Source organism: Penicillium maclennaniae, assembly GCF_028827695.1.
Source record: "Penicillium maclennaniae strain IBT 15551 chromosome Unknown utg000001l:1.0-3280838.0:1.0-3283122.0, whole genome shotgun sequence".
Taxonomy (NCBI): domain Eukaryota; kingdom Fungi; phylum Ascomycota; class Eurotiomycetes; order Eurotiales; family Aspergillaceae; genus Penicillium; species Penicillium maclennaniae.
In genome coordinates, this window is record NW_026623213.1 from 2,546,421 (window position 1) to 2,561,409 (window position 14,989).

Sequence of the window (14,989 nt, forward strand, 5' to 3'; positions counted from 1 at the left end):
TAAAACCATTCACCACATTCGGCGAAAGCCACACGAAAGAGACCAGAGACACTAAAGAGACTATTGACGGGCCACCTCGGAGAATTTCTCCAGTACGGGACGTCCATGCGCGATGGAGCTCACTGATCATAAGGGGGGACAGTCATGTGATCACGAGCCACACGTTGAGACGCAACTGAGATAGAGAAGCCCCACTGGGAGGCGCGAGGCGCCTTCGTCCTGTAAACACCTCGGGACGAGGTAGGCATTGCCAAGATGTCTTTCCACTGGAAAGACCTCAAGTCTCACCTACCTCATGTTCGATTCCTCACCGTGCATTATGCCTACTTTATCGGAGTGACTCTCGTCACCTCTGCTATCTTCTGGGGTAGCTCCACCCCGGCCCACAGCGTACGGTATATCGACTCGTTGTTTTTAACAGTCAGCGCCATGACACTCGCTGGCCTGAACACAGTCAACTTATCTACCCTCAACACTTTTCAGCAGATCTTACTCTTCTTTCTGATCATGGCTGGGTCTACGGTAAACCTTACCCCTTTATCCAATCCAGGGTGCAGCCTGATTCATTATTGGAATAAAGAGCTCATAGTGTATAGATCTGGGTCTCAATTGGAGTTATCGCAGTTCGCAAGAGCTTCTTCGAGAAGAAATTCAAAGAGATCGTGCAAAAAGAAACTCTCCGGAGGAAGAGGCTCCGTAAATCGACCGGCTTTGCCCGTCGGCTTACCTGGTCGCGATCTATATCGCGGCAACCAACAATACCAGAAGATCCAAACTTACATATACATAGGCGGCGGCCTTCCATCATCTCTCTCCGGCCGATTGGGTCACGTAACAAAAGCCAGGGCCAGATCTCAACTGATTCAGCTGATGACAGACCATCTGACCAGCAAGCGGAAAATATTCACCCCATAAGCAGACATGACAGTGGATCTGTTGTCTCTGATGAAAGGTTCCCAGATCGACGTTTCTCAGAAGATCCCAACGACACTGAAAATACTGATGTTCATATCGCATTTACTAATGACGTGCGGGATGGGCGGGGAGACAGGCGGAGTCCAATGCGCCGACGCATGCGTCCTCCATATGTGAACGTCCAGAGCATGGCAGCAGCCCAGAATGGACTCGAGGAGGGTCATGACCAAGACTCCGATGGAGAAGACGACAGCCATCGGAACTTTCTACGCAAAATCAGTCGCAACTCCTCATTTCATCATCTGAGTGAGCGAGAACGCCAACGGCTCGGCGGTGCAGAGTACCGAGCTGTATCTCTGCTGTCCGTCATTGTACCTCTATATTTTCTGCTATGGCAACTGTTAGGTGGGCTTGGAGTGGGCGCGTATGTTGCGAGAAATAAGGCCGCACTGGCTAGGGCGAATGGAATGAACCCTTGGTGAGTTTTTCTTCCAGGTTTCCTTTGGCCCTGCCAACTTGTTTCGTATTTAGGTGGGTGGGATTCTTTTTCGCCATCTCGGCTTTCAATAATTCCGGGATGAGTATCCTTGATGCCAATATGGTAAGCACCAGAGCTTCCCCATTAACAATGGCATGCCGCTCATCCGTTGTTCAAGGTCCCCTTCCAAAGATCCACATACATGCTGATCACAATGGGTCTTCTCATCCTGGCAGGCAATACATGGTATGTCCTCTCGTTGTTTCCTGGGGAATTGTACACGTGTGGACTCATGATTTTCTTTGCAGTTACCCCGTATTTCTGCGATGGATATTGTCTACCATACTTAGGATTCTCCCTCCCGGCGAGTATTTTCACTATCTTCGAGAGACCTTGACGTTCCTGTTGGAACATCCCCGACGGTGTTACACTACGCTTTTTCCTTCAGCACATACATGGTGGCTTTTCCTCTCGGTGATTGTATTGAATGGAATCGACTGGGTGGCATATGAGGTCCTCAACGTGAGTTCCATTATTTCCACTTCAACACACTTTCGAGATACTGACCCATGTTCAAGTACGACAATCCGGCGGTCGATGCCATTCCAGTCGGTCCGCGTATCTTGGACGGGCTATTTCAAGCACTTTGCGTTCGCAGTGGAGGCTTCTACATTACCAACATCTCCGCCCTCCAAATCGGAACACAGGTACTCTACGTGATAATGATGTACATATCCGTCTATCCTGTTGTCATCACCATGCGTCACTCCAACGTCTATGAAGAAAGAAGCCTGGGAATCTACGCCGACGACCCCACCGTGACCGAAGACCGCGAAACCTCTTCTTCAAATTCCTCTTTGGCGCCCAGATCCCCCTCGCCGGGGCGAATGTATTTCATCCGCCATCAACTCCGTGCACAGATCGCCTATGATTTGTGGTGGATCGCGTTAGCTGTTCTAGTAATCTGCATTGTGGAAGCTGGCAATTTCACTCGGGACCCAGTCACGTATTCAGCTTTCAACATTATCTTCGAAACTGTCAGTGCATACGGCAGCGTCGGTATTAGCACGGGCCTTCCGACCGAGCTCTACAGCTTCTCTGGTGGCTGGCATACACTGAGCAAGCTCGTGCTCTGTGCTGTCATGATTCGTGGCCGTCATCGTGCTCTGCCCGTGGCGATCGACAAGGCTATCATGCTTCCTAGTGATAAGCTTGCTAAAGCGGAGGAGGAAGATGCTTTGATCAGAATGGAGCGGACGATGAGTCGGACTCGATAGTGACTGATCGTTTTTGCAATCCCATTACGTTGTACATCTTTCTTAGAAAAAGGAAAGGACGGTATAATCCCCTAATTTACCTCGTGCGCAGTGATTCATGCTCGATGACTACCAATCTACGTTGATGGTTTTGAAGGTGATTGCACATGGTAGATGTATTGAAGGCAAAAATCCAAACGAGTGCAGGAACAGGATTCTGATGTGCCTGCCCTGATGATTGATAAGTATAATTTGCGGCAGGGATCGTATTCACTTTGCAAGAGCCCAAGATATCCTCAGAGTTACAACGCCACATGGGTAAAAATGAAGACAACGACGTCGGCGATCAATGTTCAACCGTGCCGCTTCAAACTCCATCGTTGAAGGTATAGTGGTTCATCCATCGCTAAAATGTATCAGTCACCTATTACATTCGTCGCTATAAGGATCAATAACATACCTTGTCATAAGGCTTCGAAGAATCACAGAACCGCAAATCAGTCGCGAGACGAATGACGTTATGAGGATCATTGTTGATAGTCGATGCATGAATCTATTGAGAACATTAGCACTATATGAGCCATCATGTAAGAAGACGTACCATATGAGGCTTGTGCAGTACCACATCACCCGCCTCATAGGCCGACACCAGCCATTTTCGACCGTGATCGAGAGCGAACTGAGCCGGGGTCTCGGAAAGAAGCCCTGTTGCCATCATGTTGGAGTTGAAAGCCGACTTGGCCTCCTCGTCCGAGAGACCAGCTTGTTTGGCCTTGGTGAAGAATGCTTGCTCCATCTCGATGCCGATGCTGTCACCTGCGGAACAAAAATCAACAACTTGCAAATGAACAGCAAATGAAGACAAGCAAAGTGAAAATAACGTACCATCCTCGAGATAAATCAGACCACCGCCGTTGAGCTTGATATCTCCCATTGGGACCCAGGCTGTAATGCTGGTGGGATCACCATACCGCAGGAAGATCTGATCGTAGTGAACCTGACCCCGACAAAGTCAGAAAAGCGTGAGGAATCATAAAAGATAAGAGAAACTTACACCAATAGGCTTTGATCCAGGAATATTGTTTCTAAGCAACGTGCGACGCAAATTAAGCGTGTTCTTCCCCCACCCAGAGAACTGCGCAATGAATTCATACAGTGCCGGATGATGACAGAACCTTTCCGCATACCATTCCTGATAATGAGCGTCTAGCGCGAGATCAACAAATTGAGCCGCCTGATCACCACCAGGCTTTCCATTCCCATCCACATGGCCGGCTCCAATGCCGGGATACTCCAAGTGGTTCTTTGCCGGATCGAAAATACCATCCACGGGGGCCGTGCCGGGCTTGAGGACGCCGGTTGCTTGTAGAGACGAGAAGTATTGATTACGAGCTTCGAGGACATCAGCGCGAGGGAGTACCTGCTTCAGAAAGAGGTAACCGTCTTTTTCGAAGCGCTTGCGGAGTTCCTCGATAGGGAGAGTTGGTTCGGAGGGACGCAAGAAGGCTGCGTTCTCTGAGGTGAGGGGGCCGTCATTGACGGCGAGGTTGTCTGCTGTGACTCCGACCATGTTGGAATTGAGAAGAGGAGTGTTTGAGAATGAGCCAGAGAAGGATGTCAGGGCGTCTTTATATCTTGTCCTCTTTTTATCCGGCCTTCACAACGGCGGGGTAGACAGGAATCAACCCGGACGACTTGTCCAACTATTCCGGAAAGAGAACCGGCTCTGTACCTCATGACCAAGGTGTTTGACTTTATTCGTGGATATTTGTGCAGGGAGTGTTGATGATGCCAGAGTCGATGGGGAAGGGAGTGAATGCGGTATACCTTTCCGCATGTCAAGCGGGGAATATTGCTGAATCGGCGCGAGAGTGGGGAAGTTACTAGGGACCCACGGCGGGGAATAGTTCTCGATTCAGGATCCTATATAGTGATGGCATCAAGCTCTCTTCATATCTGCAGCAAGACATCTGAGCACAGGCTATAAGCTCGACTTAGGAGCCTGTCAGCCTCCAAGTTTCACTCATCGAAACTACGCAAATTGGGTAGAACCTCAGATCCTCCTGCGCCTATGTTCAGGAAAATGTATTATAAAAGCACCAAACCTAAACTTCTGACTTGATGATTGATAATCTAACGACCCCCATGGACATCTCTGGATGCCTCGTCCAAATAAAATAGTCAGAGAATGTCAATGCTTTTGTACATGGCCCCTCTCATGCCAAGGACCAATCTTCCAGTCCTTCACGTTATTCCCGATCTCCAATTTCATCGTCGTGAACACAATACTCTCATACATTTCTCTCGCCGCCGCCCTCGCCTTAGCATGCCACGGCCCCAACCCACCCACCCTCGCATCTTCTCGACTGCGCCAGATACCTAAGGGGGAATCAAATCATCAATAAACACTACCCATGAAACGAAAAAGATGCACTCACAAGTAGCCAAATTCTGCCTTTTCTCATTCTTCGTCCCGAACCAATACTTCAGTAACCCACCACTGGTGGTAGCTTCCTGATGCGAATACGCATCTAATGCATGCAGACGGTCCTGATCAATACCTGGATTCAGGACCGATCGGAATTCAACTAGATAGAAAGACTGTGTGGTCCATTCGTGACATTCTGCGTCTGCGTATGCTTTGACCCGGTCGAAGACTTCTTGCCAGTTGAATGAGTCAAGATAGGCGGCTGTGGCGTAATCGTCGCGAATTGGTCGGAAGGATGCTAGTGCTAGCGAGAGGAGTCTGTTCTGGGTGTCGAGGCGATTAAGATCTAGTAGGTGGGCGGAATCATTGTACGGCGAGGAGATTAGGTGCGCATCTGTGTCTGTGTCTAAGGTTGAGTTGCTGAATTGTTGCAATTGTCTCGCGGCGGCGGCGGCAAATTTGAGTAGGTCGAAGTCTTTTGTGACTTGGGTGTGGTGGAGGATTTGTATAAAGATCTTGGGTTTCTCGACGGTGTCGAGTTGGTCGAGGGTCCTGTTAATGGCCGGAGTGGCCACATTGACAGTCATACTTTCGATGTTGAGATCAGAGGTGTGATGGCACGAATGGATAAAAAAGACTCGAGTTGAAAGATCTATGAAAGGTTGATGTGAGGGGAAAAATTTTTGAAGTCGTAGGCGCAATTCAGGACGAAAAGTAGAAGGAGCCTTTCATTCTATGCCCATCTTCGTAAAGTATAAATATTCGCACAGAGTTGAGCACATCATTGGGCACATCACTGAGCACATCCCGCGTTTTTCTCATTCATAGCTTGTCCCACATTCCACGCAATTGCGACAGAGCTGGTCCCGATATGCGCAAAGCAAAAGAGCTCGAGCACGCAATCAAGTGCCACTGGTTCGAGGTTGGTTCAATTGCAAAACGGCACCTCGCACTGAACACATCTCTTCCGGCCACGCCTCCGAGATCTACTCCGATGTGACATTCCTTATGTGGTGAATTGCTCTGTCCTGAAACATTGATGTGTTGGTTCCCCCGATGGCCAAGCCCTACATGTGAGAGAAGCTACCGGGCGTCTGCGCCCCAAAGATGCGCGTCGATTCCGGAAAGGTCCTCGAATCCGCCAGTGCGTTGTTAGAGGAGATGGGATCCTTTCCTTTGACAGGCAAATAACTAAAGAGGTTTGATTCGTTCCAGGCTTGGGCCCGAAGTGATCTAGATGTACAAAAAAAAATAATGGTATCATGTGCAATGCCCCTCCAAACGCCGTCCTGATGCTCAAGACCCGCAATAAGCAATAAACAGTCGTAAATTGGAAGCTGCGATGCCTAGGGCTTGGGTGGTGGCCCCATTTTACCATCGCCCGTGTCGACCTTTTTCTTGGGTGGAAGAGCAGGCACTTTGAAGCCGTCTTTCTCTTTGCTTTGCCCGCCAACCTGGGTGAATGTGCCTGAGTTGAACCAGCGATCTTCTTCGGCCTTGCGCTTGCGGTTCAGTTCGGCCTGCACCTTGGGATCGACGAGCTCCAGACCCTGGACAGGAGTGAATGCGATGGTACTGGCTGTACCGGCGCCTGCATTCAAAGATGTTCCAACGCCCGACGAACGCAGGCCCTTGGATTGCAGGACGCTGGCAGTGCCACCAACGCCGCCCTGGCCGAAGCCACGTAGCGACGAAGCAGTGCCCCCTGCAGGGTGGATGTGCCCCAGCCCTTGTTGTTCTTGCTGAGTTTGGCACGTGTGCGTTGGTCGATCTGTGTAGCGCGGATGCGGCCGTCATTTTGTTGTCCAAGCATACCCAGACCCACAGTGCCTTCGCCGGTGCCGTACCCAACTTCCGATTCCTCCTTGCCGAAAGCGACTCGGTTCTGTGCCTTACGTAGTTCGGTCATTGCCACGGCCTCTTTAGCCTTTCGGGCACGTCGTCCACCACGCTTCCTAGATGGCTTGTCGTTGGGGGCGGGGAGTGCCTTGACTCCGGAGTTGGGCGGGGGCTCGGTCAACTTCTCCAATCGCTGGAGACATTGTGCCTGCAAGTCGACACCGAGAGAGCCATCCTTGCTGTAGTTGGAAACGTCGGCTCGAACGGCGAGAACCATCTTGGCAGACACAATGCGAATGGCCTGCTTCTTGAGGTCGTTTGGTACTTCCTGGATGAGGGGCGAATCGTAGAGGAAACCTTGCGCACGAACTCCGTGGTTGGTAGCAAAGCCCAGCCCTTCCTGTCTCTTGGAACCTTGAGCGCCCAGGTTACACGCGGGGATCTTGGCCAATTCAAGCAGACCGCCGGTCTGATTAAGGAACTGAGCTGCTGTCTCCGATCCGATCAAGGCTGCCAAGTTAGGCGCAATTGAATTCACGCGGGACTGAATGCTCTGAGTGAGGGCCGTACGCTCGCGATCAAGCTTCAGAATTCTCTCACAAGTATCAAGAACGAGCTTAAGCTCCGATTCGCTCAACTCTCGTCCACGGGTAGTAGTTCCCTCGAGCGCAACTATCATCAGAGACGGCCCATCCAGCACAGACTTGAGCGGCTCGCCAGCCATGTTATCCGCCGAAGATGAGAGGGCCTTGATATCGTCAAAGGGTCCATTTTTCAAGATCGCAACGGTTTTCGCGTATTTGATCGGATTTGTAACCATAGTCTCGAGTTCGGGGAATCGAGTAGAGTAGTGATCGCGTAGGACTTTGTGTAGCCGGGTCAATTCGTCGGTCGTCGTTACTGAGCGGTCGAACTCGTTGGTCGGTTCCGCGCCTTCTTGGAGGCCCTGGTCCTCCTCGAGCTCTTGCTCTACATCTTCCTCGTTCTGAAAGTCCTCATCTTCCTCGAAGTCGCGCAAAAGTTCCTCCGCGGTGGACATCTTGATTGAATACAAGAAATATCGGGCTGTGTCAAGAAGGAGAACGCGCGAGATAGATTTTCCACGACGCCACCGGGGCAGTTGGAAAGTTGACTTTGAAAGTTGTGGTTGAAATTCTTCGAGAAGCAACTCCCCGGAGCTACGATTAGTCAGGTAAGAGCTTTGCGGGTGACGACAGAAACCAGGAACGCAGCATGTGGAATTCATCCGTGATTCGCGACACTTCTTGAGACCATCTTAACATCGTTCGGGTCGTAATAGGACTGTCCTATTGCACTTTCACTCTTATTGCGCCTTGGTGCGCCTGGTTATTTCCCTTGGGTTTCCAAATCCCCCCCTCCACCCATAACCTTTGAAACGCCACGCAAATTTCAGCCATCCGCCGATACCTCGAACTGAACTACACCTCAATCGAGACCTCCAATCTAGCCCACCATGGAGGCTTCTCGTGGCCCTCCTCGGGTCAAGAATAAGGCCCCGGCGCCGATCCAGATTTCCGCAGAGCAATTGCTGCGCGAGGCTGTGGACAGACAGGAGCCCGGCCTGCAAGCACCGACACAGCGCTTTGCAGATTTAGAAGAGCTACATGAATTCCAGGGTCGCAAGCGCAAGGAATTCGAGGACTATGTGCGGCGCAACCGTATTAACATGAACAACTGGATGCGCTATGCAGCATGGGAACTGGAGCAGAAGGAATTCCGCCGAGCCCGGTCGATCTTTGAGCGCGCGCTGGACGTCGACTCGACTTCGGTCGCTTTATGGATTCGGTATATCGAAGCTGAGATGAAGACTCGAAATATCAACCACGCCCGAAACCTCCTCGATCGTGCGGTGACCATTTTGCCTCGCATTGACAAGCTCTGGTACAAGTATGTCTACATGGAAGAGACTCTGGGTAACATCCCGGGTACTCGCCAGGTATTTGAACGTTGGATGTCATGGGAGCCTGAAGAGGGTGCTTGGGGCGCATATATCAAGTTGGAGAAGCGGTACAACGAGTTCGACCGAGCGCGTGCTATCTTCCAGCGATTCACCATCGTCCACCCTGAGCCTCGGAACTGGATTAAATGGGCTCGGTTCGAGGAGGAATACGGAACGAGTGACCTTGTTCGTGAGGTCTATGGCCTGGCCATCGAGACACTGGGAGAGGACTTTATGGACGAGAAGCTCTTCATCGCCTACGCCAAGTTCGAGGCTAAGTTGAAGGAATACGAGCGCGCTCGGGCTATCTACAAGTATGCCTTAGATCGTCTGCCACACTCAAAATCGATGGTCTTGCACAAGGCCTACACCACATTCGAGAAGCAGTTCGGTGACCGGGAAGGCGTCGAGGATGTGATTCTGTCCAAGCGCCGGGTACAATACGAAGAAGAGCTCAAGCAAAACTCGCGTAATTACGACATCTGGTTCGACTTTGCAAGGCTCGAAGAAACGGCTGGCGACCCAGAGAAGGTGCGAGATGTCTACGAGCGAGCCATCGCGCAAATTCCCCCGTCTCAAGAAAAGAGGCATTGGCGCCGGTATATCTACCTTTGGATCTTCTACGCCGTGTGGGAAGAGATGGAGGCCAAGGATGCGGATCGCGCGCGACAGATCTACCAAGAATGCATCAAGTTGATCCCTCATAAGAAGTTCACATTCGCCAAGGTCTGGCTCATGAAGGCCCAGTTTGAAATTCGCCAAATGGAGCTGCAGGCTGCACGAAAGACCCTGGGCATGGCCATTGGCATGTGTCCGAAAGACAAACTCTTCCGCGGCTACATCGAACTTGAGCGCCAATTGTTCGAGTTCGTGCGCTGTCGCACTCTGTACGAGAAGCAGCTTGAGTGGAATTCCTCGAACAGCCAGTCTTGGATTCGATATGCCGAGCTGGAGCGTGGCCTGGATGATCCAGACCGCGCTCGCGCGCTCTACGAGCTGGGTATCGACCAGCCGACCCTCGACATGCCCGAGCTGGTGTGGAAGTCCTATATCGACTTCGAGGAGTACGAGGGCGAGTACGACAGAGTGCGCGCTCTATACGAGCGTCTCCTCCAGAAGACCGATCACGTCAAGGTATGGATCAACTACGCACGTTTCGAGATCAACGTACCGGAGGAGGAAGAGGAGGAAGACGAAGACGAGGAGAAGCCTGTCAGCGAAGACGCGAAGAAACGAGCGCGGGCGGTATTCGAGCGGGCGCACAAGGTCTTCAAGGACAAGGAGCTCAAGGAAGAGGTATGCCCATGCGGATCCCACGGACCCCGGAACCCAGCGCTAACTGCTATGTAGCGAGTGGAATTGCTCAACGCCTGGCGCTCCTTCGAGCACACACACGGTTCTCCCGAAGAGATCGACAATATCGAAAAGCAGATGCCCCGGCGGGTCAAGAAGCGTCGCAAGCTGGAAGACGACCGGTACGAGGAGTACATGGACTACGTCTTCCCGGCCGACGACAAATCCGCCGCGAACCTGTCGAAGCTGCTCCAGCGGGCGCACCAGTGGAAGCAGGGCCAGGCATAATTCCCGTCCAGAGCGGGAGTACGTGTATGTGTATGTGTAATTGCAATTCGTGCAAGGCCGGAGAAAATGATATCCTCACGTGTTCTAATAATTTCTCTAAACGCCGGGTCTTCGCCAATCAGGAAAAACAGGAAGGCAGTTGCACCACACACACAAATCATCCGATCAAATTAGATCTCGTAGAAATCTCCGATTTTTCCCCCAGTGATCCTGGTTTTCTCAGTGGTCGCCTGGATAAAACACCCACGTAACACGACGGACTCGTGCGGGTGAAGAGCGGGGCTTAGTGCGACGAACCAGTCTTGCCCGATGATAAGAAAGTATCTACGATATGCCTGGCGATAGATCGAGAATGACTCGAGAATGACTCTAGAATGACTCTATTCCATTCTCACAATTCCGCTAGATCTGATCCCCCAATCGTATCTATTGGGGGCAAGAACCAGTTCAGAAGATAGAATGGCCGTGATGGCACGTTTGGACGCTCATAGTCTGGCCGCGACACTCTCGGGGTCCAAGGGGCCCGGCCTTCCATGAAGTTTCCAGTGAGCTATTCTTAGCATCTCACATTGACCTAGTGGTGGAGATAGATACTCTAGTCTATAGCTGTGCTGTCGTTGCAGATATTCCTCTCCTGATATTCTCATGCTCGACTAAACCTTGGAAGCCGGCACGATTCACGCCAGGAACCATCCGAGGCCGGGACGATCAGGAACAGTGCACGAGCCAGGTTTATGACTGCCAGATTCCTTGGTTTGTGACTCCACTCAACCATGGTTTCTCCCCCTCAGCTCGTGTCAGGAAAAAGGGGGTTTGTTTGTTTGATTTATTCACCCTTGCTTTGCGATGAGCTTCAAATTTGGGTCTGGGAGTGTAGGGATTTTGGGACTCAGAACTCAGGACTCAGAACTCAGGACTCAGAACTCAGAAGTCAGAACTCAGAAGTCAGAACTCAGAAGTCAGAACTCAGGACTCAGGACTCGGGCCTCTTCAGTGAGACTCAAGTGGAGAAAGCAGCCCAAATGTTGGCAGGTCTCATTATAACCGGGGCTCCACATAGTCATACCATGTACACAGAAGATGAAGACTGTGAACCGAACCACTTGGAAGACAAACCACAGAGAAGAGAAAACAATCGTAGTCCGCGCAGGTCTTCATCCCCACGAAAGGGAGGGCGATCATAGACCCTAAACTAGAAAATGCAAAATGAAGATGACGGCAATGCGGAAAAGGGGATGGCGGCCCTCGCTAACCTCCGTTAGGGGGCTCCTCACCGTGTCTCACCTTCCCTTCCCAAGGTCACGTCTTGCAGGTTTGTTTTTCCAGGTGTTTTTCTGTTTTTCCAGGTGGCTCTGGCTCTGGCTCTTGTTCCTGTCTTGTTGTGCTGTGCACTCGTCCTTCGGTGAGTCGTGAATGTGGCTGTTGTTGTGGGTGGTGAGACTTACTCGTCCAGTTTCCTTTTTCCGCGACGTGTCGCCCCAACCCCCGTTCTTTACTTTTGGTGGCCTTGGCCTTGCCTCGATCATCTTCGCCATTCTGACCTTCGACTTGGTCTCATTCATTCTGGCAAAAAATTGTGATCTCGTTGAATTCCAGCCCGCATTTCCCAAACCCCGAGCTCGACGCCGTGATTCCGATTCCGATATTGAGTCAACTGCATCATATCCACGGCCAATTACTCTCACACTATCACTATACCTGGCCAACAACCCTCAAGTCTGATCTCTACCGTCGTGCTTTGAACTCACCCTGCCGAGATGAGATAGTGCTCTGGCAGTCACCATCCATTCTCTTCGACCTGACTGATTCCCTTTTGACGGCTGGCTATCCGCAATCTTCCTTGGTCTGGTATCACCGGTCGAATCTTCGCATCTCATCATGACGGTTCCAGAGCCCCCGACTAAACTCACGGGGCACTGCTCGGTCATCTACAACAACACGCTCTATGCCTACTCGCCCGACGCATTTCTGTCGATCCCGCTCCAAAGAAATGGTAATTGGACTACATTGGAACCTGCCAAGGTGAATGTCACCGGCGCAGCTTGTGTCACCGGTGCAATTGATGGAAACAAAGATGACGATGGACTTTACATGATCGGCGGGACCGGTGCCTCGTCCGACTATTCCGGCCTTCAGCGATACTCCTTCACCAAGAACGAGTGGAGAACTCTACAGTCCAATACGACTTCCATGAAGAATCTGTTATACCATGGAGCCGCGTACATCAAGTCAAATGCGACGATCTTGGTCTACGGTGGTAGCGTGGATTCCAAGGCGGCATCTTCTTCGACCTTTACCATCTCTACGGTATCTCCCTATGTCATCTCATCTCAGACCGACGGCGGTGCCCCAGCAGCTCTCAGCCCCATGCTTCTCCCCTGGAGCGATTCGGAGGTTGCCCTGGTCGGTGGCTCCAGCGCGACTGCCATCTATGTCTACAGATTGCCGGGGGGGGTGGGCAAACTCAGGAGCAAGCTTGCCCGATGCCGTGCCGTCGGATATTCACTGTGCTCTTGTCAAGTCGGGTAATAGCAAAATCCTGGAGGCCTTCGATATGAGCGCCTCTCCGAATACCGTGACAAGCTACGCTGTAGTCAAAGATGGGACAACCCAGAGCCCAGCTGGTCAAGTGGGAGTTCCGTCTACGAAGGGCAGCTCGAGCGATTACCCGACCTACAACAGCACATTCGCGTCAACCATGACACGTTCAAATTACGCGCTTGCTCAAGGTGACGACCTGATTGTGATATCCAGTGGCAAGGGGGATGACTCCCTCGCCATCTTCAACTCAACAGCCAACGGCTGGGTCAACACAACCGAACTTTTCTCTGGTAGCGGTACACAACATGTATTAAAACCAAACACCACTATTTCGACCACTGCTACGACGCCTACAGCCACCTCCTCTCCAACAGCGACTTCTCACACCGCCACATCCACCCCCGCTACTGCTGCAGGTAGCTCCGGTGAGAACTACAAGGTCATCATTGGTGCTACTCTGGGCAGTGTCTGCGGATTGGCCTTGATCCTGCTCGTCATTCTATACCTGCTCAAGCGCGAAAGGCAAAGGAGAGAGCAGAGCGGCCAAGGAAGGGGAGGTGATTACAAAGACCGACTCAGCTTCCAGGACCGGGGCATAGAACCCCTGGCCAACGGTGGCTACCCCATGGCAAGGAGTCCAGTTCCGATGGCTTCGATGTCGAATGACTCGCTCGCCATCATGTCCGGGCGGGCTACCGGAGAAAAGGGATTGGTGCCACCTTCTGCCAGTGTTGGCTATGGGCTGGCAAAGGGCAAGAGCAGCCCGCTTTCCACAATTCCATCCAGTGGCCTCGCCCCATCCAGTGTGTATTCCGCGGACGTGCGTCAGTCAGTCGCCAGCGCTACCCCTGGCAACCAACCCGGCGATCGAACCACAGACGAAGGGTGGGGCAAGTACTTCGAAGACGGTAACGCGACGAATCTCGCTGGAATGCAGTCCGATCGCTCAACCGTCAGCTCCATCTACACGAAATCCGACTACCGCGGCAGCGGCTGGCCCATGTCAAACCTGGCACCGTTGAATTTTGGCTTCCTTGACCAGCCCCAGCCCCTAGGACATGTGTACAGCGGTAGTCCAACGACCGCCAACCCGGCCTCGAGCCACAGCCTTGTGATTCCGGAAGGGCAATCCGCACGTATCTCCAGCGCCAGCTCACTCAGTATGGACTCCGATGACGACCCCCATGACACGAACTGGACCGGTGCAGGTCAGAACAGCTGGCTCGGCCGCCCAAGCAGCAGCAACTACACAACTAGCTTCTACAATACTAGCACAAATGACATCCCGTCACAAGTTGGCCGCCAGCCAGGCAACAATCGCCGGTCTAGCGTCATCATACCCGAAGATATTGACGAGCTCCCAATGCAGGGTCAAAACACAAATGTCAATGCGGATATGAGCTGGCTTAACCTTCAAGGCGGTCGATGATCGTTTGAAAAACCACTGGGTCATTTACCTTCCCTACCATTCTCTCCCTCTCTCCCCTTTCTCACCTTTCTCGTCACTCTCTTGTCATTCTCACATTCTCACCAATACCTCAAAGATGCCTCACTGGCACCTCACCACAGCCTCATCTCTATCTCTCATTCCTGCATGGCGTCCTAAGGCGTCGGACTCTGCAAAAAGTCACATCATCTTCCTTGTTCGGTGTTGCATATCGCTATATCTCCTTTGCCATTTTTCCCTCGCATTTCCTATTTCTCTGTCGAGCGATCCTTGAGCGTCCTCACAGTCTCTGTTTCCACTGTCGCTGTGTCGATATGTCGATATTTTTACTTTCTTTCCTGTCCCGCGCGCTAGTTGAACCTAGTCCTGTTTGAACTTGCGCCGTCTTGTACATATCTCTTGGAATCAAGGGTACCTGGGTATCCATCCACAATTGTGATCATTGGAGTCATTCCTGTAGTGTGTGTGTGTGTGTGTGTAGGGTAGCCTGGTTGTGAGTGGGTTGGAGATTTATTGGTGTTACGCTTGCTTCGACGAGCGCAGA

General features: G+C 51.8%; 6 protein-coding genes across 6 annotated transcripts; 3 read left to right on the top strand and 3 right to left on the bottom strand.

Moving 5' to 3' along the window:
* Positions 1-255: 255 nt before the first annotated feature.
* Positions 256-2,670, top strand: N7477_000964 (Low-affinity potassium transport protein; the record flags this gene model as incomplete). Its single annotated transcript, XM_056962627.1, has 6 exons — positions 256-522; positions 597-1,393; positions 1,447-1,516; positions 1,572-1,639; positions 1,744-1,915; positions 1,972-2,670. 6 exons carry the CDS (start codon positions 256-258, stop codon positions 2,668-2,670), a joined length of 2,073 nt encoding a protein of 690 aa, XP_056827630.1.
* Positions 2,671-3,016: 346 nt separating this feature from the next.
* N7477_000965 (uncharacterized protein) lies at positions 3,017-4,219 on the bottom strand (the record flags this gene model as incomplete). The annotated part of the gene is made up of 5 exons (XM_056962628.1): positions 3,017-3,055; positions 3,110-3,202; positions 3,251-3,465; positions 3,535-3,646; positions 3,704-4,219. The coding sequence occupies 5 exons, from the start codon at positions 4,217-4,219 to the stop codon at positions 3,017-3,019; spliced, it is 975 nt and encodes a 324-aa protein (XP_056827631.1).
* A 621-nt stretch (positions 4,220-4,840) lies between these two features.
* On the bottom strand, positions 4,841-5,664 carry N7477_000966 (uncharacterized protein; the record flags this gene model as incomplete). The annotated part of the gene is made up of 2 exons (XM_056962629.1): positions 4,841-5,028; positions 5,088-5,664. 2 exons carry the CDS (start codon positions 5,662-5,664, stop codon positions 4,841-4,843), a joined length of 765 nt encoding a protein of 254 aa, XP_056827632.1.
* A 759-nt stretch (positions 5,665-6,423) lies between these two features.
* Positions 6,424-7,955, bottom strand: N7477_000967 (U4/U6-U5 snRNP complex subunit PRP31; the record flags this gene model as incomplete). The annotated part of the gene is made up of 2 exons (XM_056962630.1): positions 6,424-6,848; positions 6,893-7,955. The coding sequence occupies 2 exons, from the start codon at positions 7,953-7,955 to the stop codon at positions 6,424-6,426; spliced, it is 1,488 nt and encodes a 495-aa protein (XP_056827633.1).
* Positions 7,956-8,390: 435 nt separating this feature from the next.
* clf1 (putative cell cycle control protein (Cwf4)) lies at positions 8,391-10,457 on the top strand (the record flags this gene model as incomplete). Its single annotated transcript, XM_056962631.1, has 2 exons — positions 8,391-10,172; positions 10,227-10,457. The coding sequence occupies 2 exons, from the start codon at positions 8,391-8,393 to the stop codon at positions 10,455-10,457; spliced, it is 2,013 nt and encodes a 670-aa protein (XP_056827634.1).
* A 1,878-nt stretch (positions 10,458-12,335) lies between these two features.
* N7477_000969 (uncharacterized protein) lies at positions 12,336-14,427 on the top strand (the record flags this gene model as incomplete). Its single annotated transcript, XM_056962632.1, has 2 exons — positions 12,336-12,864; positions 12,899-14,427. The coding sequence occupies 2 exons, from the start codon at positions 12,336-12,338 to the stop codon at positions 14,425-14,427; spliced, it is 2,058 nt and encodes a 685-aa protein (XP_056827635.1).
* Between the last annotated feature and the right edge of the window lie 562 nt (positions 14,428-14,989).